The 14,741-nt window shown below is 35.9% G+C and overlaps 1 protein-coding gene across 1 annotated transcript in view; it reads right to left on the bottom strand.

Moving 5' to 3' along the window:
* The window catches only part of LOC140338498 (uncharacterized), a 153,772-nt gene that overhangs the window by 85,300 nt on the left and 53,731 nt on the right, over positions 1-14,741 (bottom strand). Inside the window, exon 3 of the mRNA XM_072422737.1 lies at positions 1,333-1,468. Within this exon, the coding sequence (XP_072278838.1) occupies positions 1,333-1,468 (136 nt within the window). The remainder of the gene's footprint in view (positions 1-1,332; positions 1,469-14,741) is intronic.

Here is a 14,741-nt window from a genome sequence, read left to right as displayed (position 1 = left end):
AAAAAAAAAAATTTCATGAAAACCTGTGACGCTTTTGGAACAGAAATCTAGAAATCAGTGTAACGCTCAGGTGGTTAAATAAGACCCAAATAAGGTAAATAGTAAATAGCAGTCACATGGCTTGCTTTATGTGGAGAAACATCAAATACTACAATTTTTTTAATAAAGGTCTGAACAGAGGGAAAGAGAGACAGTGGGATTTGATTTCTTAACAGGAGTACCTCAAAATCAAGGGCATTTATTTGGGCGGTATGTTCTTGTAATTCATATTCCTTTACCTAAAACAAATAAGGCCAATTTATATGACTTTTTAGGCATCAAATAGCCATATGTAACAGATTTCCAGAACTATATAGCATAAAACTGATTTATTTCATACAGTTAGGAACAAATATTCAAAAACAATACAGCAATTACAGTTATGAATACACAATTCATGTTGCCATTCTCCTGTATAATTCAATTCCACACGTTTCGCAGAACTTAAATTCTGCACTTAGTCCACCTAAATGAGCCACAAAAATATAAAAGAATACACAAAGTATCTGATTCATTACATGACAATAATGGTTCGACTTACATGTAATGAATCGGATACTTTGTGTATTCTTATATATATATATATTTGTCTACTGATAAAACAATATTTTTTTCTTGTAAAATCTTGTAAATCTTGTGATTGTAGATTTTCTGTTTCCTGAAGAAATGGACACAGCTCTGCAAAACGAATAGAATTTTATTATACAGGAGAATAGCAACATGAATCATGTATTCAAAACTGTAATTGTAACTGTACATGCTTGTATTGGGTCTTTTCTTTTAACTATATGAAATAAATCAGTTTTTATGCTGTAGAGTTTTGGAAATCTGTTAGATATGGTTACTTGATGACAAAAAAAGGCCCATTAATTGGCCTTGTTTGTTGTAGTGTTTTATATGTTAGGAATGTTCCAATAGCTGTCAAGAACAAACCTGTACAAACACACCAAAAAAATCACAAAGATGTGGCCAAATGTCTCCATCTCTATTTACATGGCAGGGGGTTCTATTTTAACTACAGAGTCAGTTTTAGGGTTAGTACCTGGGTATCTGTTTATAACAGTTTATTTTCCTATATAAGCCTAAGGGAACAGAAAACAAATTTGAAGCTGAAAATATACAGGTCTACAGGTCAGGTAAATAATCTTATAAGCATCTCAATTGAAGTAAATCAATGTAATACTGGCAAAATCACAAAGATTGGTAACACAGACCTTAGGTCTAAACCATTTTATTAGGTGATATGTGCATATAGGCAAACTTTACATGAAGAAATAGTAATAGCATGCACACCTTGATAGTCCCGAAGTAGAAGGATGGTCTTTGCTCCTTTGGCACACACAGTAGATCTTAAATTCTCCACTCCAATATCAGGCAGGCAGACGTGATATAAAGCGATGACAATGTTAAGTAAGTCCCAGTTGGATACCTAGAAAAAATAACAATATTACAGGTCAGTGGCTCAATCTCTAGGTGTGTCTATACTTGTCTGGCGACCATGGAAGGTTCTCCTTACGGATCTTCAATCATTTATCACTGACATGACAGCTAAACATGTAAGGTAAATAAACAACGAAACATGGCAGCTGCATTTAGGAACTGTTATACAGATGCTAAAAGAACTACCTAGATTTGAGAATAAACCATGATTTGCATTTATAGCTACTGAGAGTTTGAATTTGAATTTATTTTTAAAGATACAACAAATCAACATGTCTTTTATTCTAACAAATATTACATTATTTTTTTTGGGGGGGAGATATACTTTTTTCCTTCGAAAAAAGAAAAGGGAATTTACCAGAAAGTGCTGCCTGATACTGTATACTGCTGACCTTTATGGGCAACAAATATGTATGTGATTTATTACTATATAAAATATTAACTAACACACTAGCAAAATATGACACGCATGTTTTAAACATTTGTTACAAAATTATACAAAATAAAGAGCAATTTTGGCAACATGAAAGCTGGTAATACTTTTTAGTTAACACAGCGGTGTTTGAAGTAGAACTACACCTCCAAAGAAAATTATAAGAATAGAGCACATTGGAAGTTTTGCCATATTGGGCAAGTATGCATGCACAAAACAATTACACATCATAGCAAGTTACCCGGCAAAACTATCCCTTCCAGCACTGCAATAATATTGTTTCCATTCCGTCACCAGTGCTACCATTATTTCTTGATTTTTGTTCTGGAATCAAAGTCTTGATTGTCCATGGCACAGATTTATAGCGTTTCATTAAAAGGCTTTCTAAAAGACGTGACAGCTGGCAGGAAAGTATCTTTGAAAGATGTTTATTAGACAATCATGTGAAGATGCAAATACTGCTTTACAGGGAACGGCGTTTCAGCTGCTAGGAGTCCAGGAATGGTTAAGGCAGTTAAGATGGGTGTTTACTGGACCTTCAAGCAAATGGCTGAAAAACACTATTGCTAAGGTTTTAGATCGTTACATTGTTTGTACACATTCCTCACAATGGGCCTGATGTATTAAAGCTCTCCAAGGCTGGAAAGGATACACTTCACATCTGTGAAACTGGGTGATGCAGCAATCGGAGGAAATAAAAATTGAAATGAAAAAAGGCTTGCACATAATCAAAACTCTCATATTGGAGGATTGAAATAATGTTTCTAAAGGTGTATCCAAAGATTGGAGGAAAGCCTGCCTGCCACAGATGCTAGGGAACTGGTCTTCCAAGAGAACATTTTAAGCTGTGTACAGATGTTAAATTCATGTTTCTAGACACAATGGGCCTGATTTATTAAAGCTCTCCAAGACTGAATTTATCACACTTTCATCAGAAGCTGGGTGATGCAGCAAACCTGGATTGGATTTCTTCAAAATCATTTGCTATGACAAGTGACATTGACATGACTATTACGTGACATTGCTATGAAGCTAAAGCTGCTAGCAAATGACTTAAAAGAAATCTATTCCAAGTTTGCTGGATCACCCAGCTTCACTGATGAAAGTGAATCTTCTCCTGCTTTGGGGAGCTTTATTAAATCAAACTTTAAAGTACAAGTAAAATATGGGATGGTTTTTATTACTGTGTCCCCACTTATCAGATTGATTCTAATAAGTCAAATGGAATGAATAGGTTGGTTTTTATCAGTAAACTTTTCAACTAGTGAAGTTGACACATTTTCTGGATATAATGGGCCTGATTTATTAAAGCCCTCCAGGGAGAAGATACACTTTCATCAGTGAAGCTGGGTAATCCAGCAAACCTAGAATTGATCTGGTCCAGGATTGAAAACATTTGCTAGCTGGAAATCCATTCCAGATTTGCTGAATCATCCAGCTTCAGCTTTAAAAAATCAGGCTCAATGTTTAATTTGTCAAAATATTTTATTTGCAGCATGAATTTCTTATTGTAAAGCAATAAAAAAGCATCTTATAAAATATAATATAATATATATGTGATGTTAGAAAGAACTTGAGTATTTCATAGATTTGAAACATACAATGAGTTAATTAGCTTTCAGGAATGACTGCTGATTACCTTGATGTTTAGGCATAATGGTAGCTCTGACACTTTCCTTCTGCAATGATGGATGTTTGTGAAGGCACTAAAACCCATCACTCTGCAGAAAAACAATCAAACTGAACCACTCAGGATGACAATCTATACCTCTTGTCTGAAAGTCATGACGGCTACATACACAATGTGGGCAACTTCTGAGGAACAAGTAAAATTTGCTAAACCCGGACATAAATATACCATGTCATTAGAAGGCATGTCCACCTAAAAGTAATATTTTATTTTTTAGTAGATTCAATTGCATTTAAAACACACTAATGTCCTTTGTCTCTTGGTGACATAAATGTCATAATAACCTAATGTTTGAAGCTGCTGCAGAAAAAGTCACACTATTCTGTTTGCATACTTCATAACTCTTTAACCAAATGCCTTCTAAAAATGCTTTCACTCTGGTGCATTGGGCCTGATATATTAAAGCTCTACAAGACTGGAGAGGATACACTTTCATCATTGAAGCTGGGTGATCCAGCAAACCTGGAATGGATCCAGTCCAGGACCGAAAACATTTGATAATTATCAAATGACCAAGAAATCCATTCCAGGTTTGCTGGATCACCCAGTTTCACTGATAAAATTGTATTCTCTCCAGTCTTGGGGAGCTTTAGTAAATCAGGTCAATTGGCTTCAGTGCTTCCTGAGCCAATGACCAGAAACAAGGTAAAACAAGAAAAAATTTCAATGCTGCCCTGGTACTTGGTACTTTACAAGTTGTGTGTTGCAGGTCTGTAACTCTAAAAAAAAAATTGCTGCCAAATACTGAAACCAGACGGCTAAAAGAGGCTAAAAAGAGGCAAATTTGTTTTATGACAGGGTCACTTCAAGCAAAGACATTGTAGTGGTTAATTTATTTTTGCTCTTATTGCCAATGGAAAACATTTTAGCAGCAAAGCAAGTATTATTGGAAAGTTACATCACGGCCGACTGCAGTCAACTCAAAATATGCAATTACTAAAAAGAACTATAATGTGTATTTTAGAACAGACATGAAAGTTATAATGGTATTGTAAAGGAGATGAAAGGGGTTAAAGGGAAACATACAGTAGTCAATACAGGTCCAAGATCAAGTATATGCTTTAATTAAATACTAATCGCCCACTTAATAAAGAAAGGGCTAGATCTAAATACTTGTGTGCTTTTGGATGTCAAAATAATTAAACCACCGTGTAGTCTGAGACAAAATTTCTCTGAAACTTGCATGTAAGGTACTCACAAAGGAACTGATCTCAAAATAAGGACATTCAGTTCATAAATGATCCAAATATTCTTTGAAACACGAAACACACAGTGAAGGGATTACTCCAATTGGTATTGTTCAGTTGAAATCACATAAAAAATAAAGTTAGTTAAAGCAACCCTGTCAATGGTTTAAGAAATCAACACAAACCAGGACCTGTAAAAGAAGACTGTTTATATTTACCTGTTCCAAAACTCATTTCTTTGATCTTTGATCTCCAGTAGCAGCATTTTCAACTAGAAGTGTGTTGGATACTTGGTCGCCTGCCGTGTACAGTGGTTCCTTCTGCCAGAAGCCACATCTACATGAGAAAGTAACTCAACTCTAAAAGAGATCTTCTCATTGGAGAAATGGACAGCTGGACAGGTGAGTATAGCTCGAAGTCCTGCCTTGTTAACAGTGTTTAAACTTTTTTTTATTGACTGTATGACTGATTGAATGTTTTGGTAGAGAATATATATATATATATATATATATATATATATATATATATATACATACACACATATACATACACTGTTCTTTTATAGTTTACAGTAAATACAAACTTTGCAAAGGCTTCTGACTGACTGGTAGTAAGGCTTATTTTTACACCTGCAGGCAACTGAGGCATCTATTCAAATGTAATTGTGAGAATTATGTCCAAAAGAGAAAATGGTCTAACAACATTTGCTCAGAATATAAGACCATTTGATCTTAAAAGAAAATACCCTGTGCCTTTTAGACCTTAATAATTAAAGCTTTTAGAGATCTTTATTAGGACAATACAAAGGTCTAGATGAATAAAGTTCAACAAGCACAAAGTAGAGAGTAAGTACAAAGTTTTATGTAAGTAGGCTTTAAAGACTACTAACTAATTTTGTATTCATACACTTTATCAACTGTTAAAATTATTATGTTATTTGAAATCAGAGATACATTTTTACCAAATCAAGAGGCCCACATCAAGGATCAGATCATCACTATCTAATCCAATGAGAAATCTTTTACAACTACTATGAAAACATAAACCTTCTCATGATCATGGTTTATGAACAAGCTATTCCGTTTGATATAGATTTAAACCCTATTGATGGCAAATGCTTTGTACAGGAAGGAAGGAAGTTGTCACTGCACCCATACTTGCCCTATTACAGCTGTCTCTCAGAATGTTCTATCCACCCCTAAATAGCAATGGGCTTCCTTAATATGTGCCCAGGGTATCTTGCCTTTCTGGATTCTGTTCAGCAATAGGAAAGCCCCCATTGCCAAGGACACTAGGAAAAAGAGTGCCCACATGTCATGTGATCAAACCAAAGACACTTGGAAAAGTGTGGGGTGAACAGTCTGAAAGGGAAGAAGAGCAGGAGACGGGACGGGATGGTAGTGGTAGTGTAGTCTTTCCACTTCCTGGTAGTGTAATCTTCACTACCAGGAAGTGTAAATACTTTAAAAAGGCTACAGGTGGTGCTGAATTTTATATTCTACAGCAAAAAGTAGGAACTGGCAGTTTATTCTGACAACTTGTCGATGAGAATAGCTTCACAATTTAGTTTTCTTTGCACATCATTCTGAATGACAGTATAGCTCAGGTATATCAGAAAAACAGAGCATTCATGTAGTTTATGGCAATTGGCAGTGAGTTTTAAGAGTTATATATGTTTAAGTAAAAACTAAAATTGCAATATATATTATACAACATTTTTTTTACTTTGTATCTAAGGATTTTCACTTGGGACAGCCACCGATGGAAATAAAAGTCAAACATATGGCTTGTTCTAACCTCACATCTACAAGGGGCTTAGAGTAGGTGTTTTGTTCAGCGGTAAGAAAGTATATTCACATGGGACTAGGTTACCAGGGATTAAAAATGTCTGCTTTGTTGTTCAGACAAATTCCAAAGGCTGTGGTAGAATTCTTCTCATGTATGAAATACCTGAACATAGTGACACTGGTAATATGGAAATCTTCAACAATAGAAGGAACAGTAGGAGATTTGACAGCAATGTTCACAAATGTTAAGAAGCTCAAGCTAAAACTGAATTATACAACTGAGAAAAAATTCTATTAGAACAAAGACAAAATATGGGGGCAGAGCGTCAATATGGATTTATTGTCAAAAAATGACTCCATAGCTATAAGAAATAAAAATAATTACCTGACTCCTTATTATAAGCAGATCTTATTTATACAGAAAATCTAATGGGCACAGTGTTCTTGTTTCCCATAACAACCAACTAGATTACCCATTTTTTTCTTGTAAGTGTACTGTATACATACTGTACAGATTAGTGAGAACTTTTCTGACTTTACATATTTAATTTTTACAGAGTTTTACAGTATTGAGGAATCAATTGACTTTGATTTCTCTGTATGGGTTCCATCAGCCAGTAGAAATCATCACATCAGCATGGACAGCATGGATTGAAAGAAAGCAGAATCACTTTAAACAAACATAATAGAGCTCCAGTGGTCACTACCAAATTGGCTGGTGTGAATTTAAGTCAGACATTTAAATATTTTTTTTCCTTGGTTTAGAAAACCTCATGCACAACTAATCGTAAAGGGAAAAAATAAGCTTTTTTAGTTTAAATTTTCCCAGCAGACTGCTTTTGTTTTCCTTGGCATCAGTTCCAGGACTGCTCAATGCAAAAAAATTACATATTTGGCAAAAAAAACAAAACTGTGATGGTTTGGAGAACAATATTTATTGACACTTGGGTGGTACGACCTTATGACTGCTAACTCACATTGATGGCTTACCTTAGGCAAAGTCTCCACAGTTTTTAGGCAGCAAAAAAAATACTGAACTGAAATGAAAGAAAAGCAAAGATTGAAGTGGAACTAAAGTTGCACTTTGAGGTTTGTATAATCAGGCAGGTCATTATTGAATAAAGGGACAGGCAATATCCAGGGTTTTGGCAAAAAAAAAAACAGCTGCAAATGCTTGGCATCAGCTTTAGTTGCCAGGAAAACCATTTTTCCTTGCATTTGTGGGGATGACGCGCAATCAAAGTGCCTGAAGATCATCTAGAAGTGGAAGAACCGAAGGAAGATAGCAGTGCTTGGCACTGGAAAGTGCACAGGAGAGCTGTCCGGTTTAAATTATGCTTTAAACACCCAAAGAGACTGCCCAACAATTTTCAATGGAATGATTTAGGAGTCCGTCTCAGATGCCTGCATTTGAAAAGTTTCAACTGCAGGAGTCTGAAACAAATCAGAAGCAGCTGGGACTACGCCTAGGGAACTCTAACCATTTAGGAACTCATCACAGCTTCTGTGGCAGAACAAAATGCTAACAGTGCTTCAAATTGCTATAGTGCAGTAAATATAGTGGGGTGCTTTCATGCATCAAAACAGTGGCACAATTATGTAGCGATTGTTTCTGGTCACTAGAGTTCAGGAGCCTGAACTGAGTGGTTTCCAAACCCCTTACTGTAAGTATTAACTAAAATGAGGTATGGTAAGTTTTAAAAGCCTGAGTATGTAAGTAAATTATGTTTACTTTCAGACTTACTCAAAAAAGTATGTAGGGCCCTGTCTAAACATAGCAGACAAGGAGTAGGAGGGGAAAAGGAGGAACAACTCTTCTGATTCATTCTTCTGTGTGTAAATTTCAGCATGAGTTACTGAACTCTCTAAACAAGCAGTTTAAAGTACATACATTGCAGGCTGAACATTTAAATATGGTATCTTCCTGGGCAATACTTTCTATTTGCATAGTTACATAGTAGGTTGGGTTGAAAAAGACATAGGTCCATCAAGTTCAACCGCTGGGGAAATAAACATATCCCAGATATAAAACCCTGTAAGATATAGTTGGTCCAGAGGAAGGAAAAAAAACCCTGGTACAATTTGCTTGAACAGGGAAAAAAAATCCTTCCTGATTCCACGAGGCAATCGGATGGTCCCTGGATCAACAGTCACTGTTATCTTTACTTAAAACTTTAATACTCGGTTATATTCTGTGCTTCTAGAAAAGCATCCAGCTTGTTCTTAAAGCAATGTATAGAAGTTAAAACTACTTCCTGAGTGAGCCGATTCTACATTTTCCCAGACCTTACAGTGAAGAATCCCTTCCTTATCCAGAGATTAAACTTCTTTGCCTCCAGACGCAAAGAGTGCCCTCTTGTTCTTTGTAATGATCTCAAAGTGAATAATTGGGACGGGAGTTCTCTATATGGACCATTTACATATCTATACAGGGTGATCATATCCCCCTTAAATGTCTCTTCTCAAGAGAGAATAGATTCAGTTCAGCTAATCTCTCCTCATAGCTGAGCTACTCCATTTCTTTTACTAGTTTAGTTGCCCTTCTCTGCACTCTCTCCAATTCCACAATGTCCTTTCTGTGAACAGGAGCCCAAAACTGGACTGCATATTACAGATATGGTCTGACCAATGCTTTGTACAGGGGCAGGATTATGTCTCCATCTCTGCAGTTCTATTCCTCTTTTAATACAAGAAAGTACTTTATTAGCTTTAGATATTGCAGCTTGGCAATGCATGCTGTTAATAAGTCTATGATCTAACGGAACCCCCAGACCTTTTTCATTTTTGACTCCCCCAAATGTATTCCCCCTAGACAGTATAAAGCATGCATTAGCCCCCAAGTGCATAACTTTACATTTATCTATATTAAATGTCATTTGCCACTTGGCTGCCCAATCAAACAGTACATCCAGGTCTGCTGCAGATTATAGACATTCTGTATGAAGTTAATTCCATTACAAAGATTGGTGTCATCTGCAAACACAGAAATGGTACTTTTATTCCCAAACTCTATATCATTTATAAAGATGTTAAACAGTAAAGGTCCCAACACTGAACCCTGGGGTACACCACTAATAACCTTCGACCATTCAGGGTATGAATCATTAATTACAACTCTCTGCATGCGGTCTTTAAGCCAGTTCTCTACCCATTTACAGATTGACCTTTTTAAACTTATTGACCCTAACTTGCATATTAACCGTCTGTGAGGTACAGTGTCAAATGCTTTAGCAAAGTCCAAGTACACTATCTTGACTGCTATTCCACTGTCTACCTGTTTACTTCCTCATAAAAAGAGAGTAAATTTGTTTGACAACTTCGGCCTTTCTTGAAGCCATGCTGACTATCACGTATAATATTATTTTCTATCAAAAACTTCTCTATGTGGTTCTTTATCAAACTCTCTAGGACCTTTCCAACTATGGACATAAAACTAACCAGCCTGTAGTTACCTGGTAATGACTTTGCTCTCTTTTTGAAGATAGGAACCACATTGACCTTACGCCAATCTATCGGTACCTTGCCAGTGACTAAAGAGTCTTTAAAAATTAGAAATAATGGCTTTGAAATAACCGAGCTCAACTCTTTGAGGACACGTGGATGTAATTCATTGGGTCCTGGTGCTTTGTCAACCTTAAATTGTACAACTGTTTCTCAATCAATTTATATAATTTTGAGCCATTGTGACTCATTTAGGGCAGTGGCATTGCTATTATGAATTTGGACTTGAGCGCTGCCATTTTCCTTTCTGCACACAGAGCTAAAAAAAAGTGTTTAGTAAATCTGCCTTTTCTTTATCCCCAGTTACCAACCCATGGACATCCTTTACCTGCCTAGAGGTAACCCTGAGTGTGACTCGGGGTAGAAAAAAGATGATAAAAGCGGTAACCCTAAGTCACACTCAGGATAGGTTATGGGAGGTAATAGTAAATAGAGCCTTACCTGATCCGCCGGCGTCCCGCGTCGTCCATCGCCGCAATCTCCGTCTTCTTCTCTCTTCTTCCGGCTGGCTTCTGCATCCGATGAGTCACCGGGGAGTTCCCGGTGACGTCGATGCGTGTGTACATTGCTGGCGGGGCGGGAAATTCAAAATCCATTTGTATTGCATTCAATACAAAATAACTGTATTGAATGTAATACATTGGATTTATATGTGTAAAAGCAGTACATTGTTTTCAGGATAATATATTTTACAGTATATATATATAAGTATGAGTACAATATGTATTTTTTTTTAAATATATTTTCTAATTTATTCAATTTATTATTTTTACATGATTTTGTGTTTCAAACTTTATTATACTCAAACTATTACATTATACTGTAAAATACATTTTCATGAAAAACAATGTACGCTTTTAGACATAGAAAAATGGAAAAAATTGCTAGGGAGGTTAAGTGACCTACATGCTAAGATCTGATCTTTTTGCTATTAGTATATTTAAAACATTTTGGGGGGTTTGGCTTACTTTCCTTTGCAATCTGTCTTCTGTCATTTTGAAGTTTTGCACATTTTATCACCTTTTTACATATTGTTATATTCTTTATAGGTTTCAAATGATGAAGGTGATCCTTCATTTTTATATTTTTGGAACGCCCTTTTCTTGTTCCTTATGGCTTTTTAACATCAGCTGTGAGCCACATAGGTTTTAATTTTACCCTCTTAAACATATTACCCATTGGAATATATTTTTCAGTGTGCTTTTGTAGAACAGACTTGAAACATTCCCAGTTCTGTTCTGTGTTCTTTGAGGACAATATTGTCTCCTAGTCCAAGTCACAGAGAGCTGCCCTTAAAAAAGGAAAATTTGCCCTCCTAAAATTAAATGTTTTTACCTTTCCTGTTTACAACTTACATTAAATGAAATCATAATATGGTCAATGCTACCTAGATTCTCTTTTATATTCACATTTGTTATAAGCTCTGCATTGTTAAACTGTACCATAAAATTATCTTAAATTCACAAATTTCCTCCCTTTTGCTGTTCCTGTAGTGCCATTACCCCAGTTAATGTCAGGGTAATTAAAATGTATTTAAACTGGACCTTCTCACTAAATTTGTTACACAGTCCTGGTTCCCCCAACTTTTCTAAATTGCCTAAAATATGCATAGCATGTGAAAAATGCACCCTAAAAAGAAAGAACTGTATGTACCTCATCCCTGCATTGGTAAGTGTGACATCTTGTCTTTCTGGTGAAAAGCACTCAAAGACATGAGAAGATTATCCAGTCCTTTGCAGGATAATCTTCTCAAGAGATTTCTACTGCTCTGTATTTACCTAGAGTTTTCAAAGTAGGATGGTTCTCACCTAGTGCTTTGGGAAGAGAGAGGGGTCCGAGACTGTGTAAGTGGACCATCTATTTTGCTAGATTTGCTTTAACTGACAATATACTATGTATATTAAAATCCTCATTTAGAAGAAAAACATTTGATACAGAGTGCACCAACTGACACTGGTGTTACAAAGAAACATGAGCACAACCAGATCACAGACTTTACATACAGCCATAGGATAGACATAGGTGTACACAGTTAGAAAGCAGACTATGCACAAACAGTCAGAGCATGGACAAGGAATAAAAAATAGAGTTTAGACACTGCACAAACAGTGCTGCGCACACAGCTAGGTAATGGATATTGTGTGTACAGAAACAAAACCACAGTCAGAGCACAGACATGAGTACATTAGAGTTCAGACGCTGCACAAACAGTCCTAGATGAGTTTCTGTGTGCAAATCAGAGTGCAGACACTATGTATCCATACACTATACAGCCATATTGGATGACCCGTATATACCAACATGAATATAGGACTACAAATTATAAACTGCTGATCAAATAGCCAGGTTAAATTAATAAAGATGCACAAACATCCTCTATGTCTTAAGTTTGTTCAGTTTCTAAAGTCATACCCTGTGTATATTATTTATCATTAAACATTTTATCAACTATACAACTAACCATGCTTTACTAATTATTCCAAACTTGCAGAACATAATTTACATTCTTTTTAACAAGCAACAGTGTTGGACCACTGAACTTCTACTAGTCATACAACCCCTCACCTAAATCAGATAGATGTGTATGTTTGTGTTTGGTATCAATGAAAACTGTCTAGGATTGTAGAAAATTTTATATATATATATATATATATATATATATATTAGACCTAATCATAAAATAATCTGCATGCAGAGCAGGACTACCCAAATCCAGTCTTGATTGCCAGGATACATACACACATCTTTAGTATTTGGTAAGCCAGCGGTGTGTTTAGTAATGTCTGGTTTACAAAGGGTCAGATCGTACATAGAAAAATCCTGGTCTCCATGTGGCCCTTGAGGACAGAAGTTTGACAGTTCTGATCTAGATGATATCCATATACAATCAGATTTTTCATCCTGTCAATTTGACATCCTAGCAGATAATCACACTATTACAAGTCAGTCAGGAACTTATTTCTCATACTGTACACTACCAAGTCACGAACCCCTGAAAGGTTTCCTCCCGCTGCGTCTCTTTTTAGCGGTGAACATTGTCACGGCTGTTAGCTGTATGTTAGCATGTATATTTTTGTTCCTTTGCTGCCTGTCTTTTCAGAAAACTGATTAACAGCATGCTTATTAAGTGCATTATGAAGAGAGATGGTATTATGGTAATTTATCTTTATTAGCTGGCTCTATGGGGGCAGGTAATACGCATAACGGCTTCATCCTTTCAATCACACAGTAAGAGGAAAGGAAACTAACTATGGGGTTCATAAAAACAATGGCAAGCAAAAAGCCTGTGGGCTGTTCTTTAACTTCCATTTGTCAGGTGAGATTGTTACAGATCAAAAAGAATCTACAGGATATCATAAATCATTTAAAGACATCAGAGCATATTTAACAAGGCACAGGGTTGTGGAATGTTAAAACCCAAAGCAACCAGATTTAACGGTCAACCTATGCTATTTGGATTACTATTGTTTTAAATGTCTCTGGCTGCAATAAATAGCCATATCACTTCTACGTTCTTAAAATGCCAACCAAAATTTATTTCACAGGCATCCCAATAAGATTTTTTTTTTTTTTTCATTTTTATGTACCTGTGATTTTAATTTAGAAAATTGTAAAATTGAAATATAAAACTGCTTTAGCCAAGTAAACAGCATCACCAGAAACACTGACAGAACCAAAATCTTCCAACAGAAGAGAAAAACTTTTTTATGGGATTATATAGGTATGCTTAAATTAGTGGATATTATGATAAGGGTTGACTTTTTTAAATGGTAGAACACAACAAAAAAAGTTGCAAAAAAAAAACAAAAAGTTGCAAAAAAAAATCGCAAACAGGCAGCATGTCACTTCTGTTCTGAAATGAAACATATCTGTCCTGTTGCATTTATATGTAGAATGTGAATGCTGATGAAATAAATGATTTCCCGTTCCTGAATTATTTACCTGTTTCACGATTGTCATTCTAGCCTAGACAATCATAACGGCAAAAGTTTTTGACTTGAATCCACAAGAAGATTGGTAACAATAGTGAGGGGAGGAAAATTTAGTTCCATTTTAAATATTTTTGTAGAGATCTCTAGGTAAATGTTTCTCTATAAAAAAAAAGTAAAATAAATAAAAAAAACATTTAAAAATTGTCCAGGAGTTGAATTTTAACACTGTGGGCCTGATTTATTAAAGCTCTCCAAGACTGGAGAGAATATACTTTCTTCAGTGAAGCTGGGTGATCCAGCAAACCTGGAATGAATTTCTTAAAGATCATTTGCCATTTGTTAGCAAATGTTTTCAATACTGGGCCAGATCCATTTCAGGTTTGTTGGATCACCCAGGTGCACTGATGTAGGTGTATGTTCCCTGTATGCTCCCCGAGGGGTAAGGGCAGTGATCTGCTTATCAGCAATTTAGTAGTAAATGTTTTTAATCCTGGACCAGATCCATTCCAGGCTTTTTGGATCACCCAGCTTCACAGATAAAAGTGTATGCTCTCCAGCCTTGGAGAGCTTTAATAAATCTGGGCCTGTGTCCTGGTATTTTTTGCTTCTCTGTCTTATTAACACCAGTTATCAAACACAATGCAATTCAGTCAATTAGTGGAGCCTCCACCATAAATAACTGGCAATAATAGCAAAACGTTGCCCTCAAGTGCAAGAAACGTTGTAACCTTA

This window comes from Pyxicephalus adspersus, chromosome 9 (assembly GCF_032062135.1).
Source record: "Pyxicephalus adspersus chromosome 9, UCB_Pads_2.0, whole genome shotgun sequence".
Lineage (NCBI taxonomy): Eukaryota > Metazoa > Chordata > Amphibia > Anura > Pyxicephalidae > Pyxicephalus > Pyxicephalus adspersus.
Note: the sequence above shows the minus strand (reverse complement) of the source record. Positions and strands in the feature narration are given on the sequence as shown.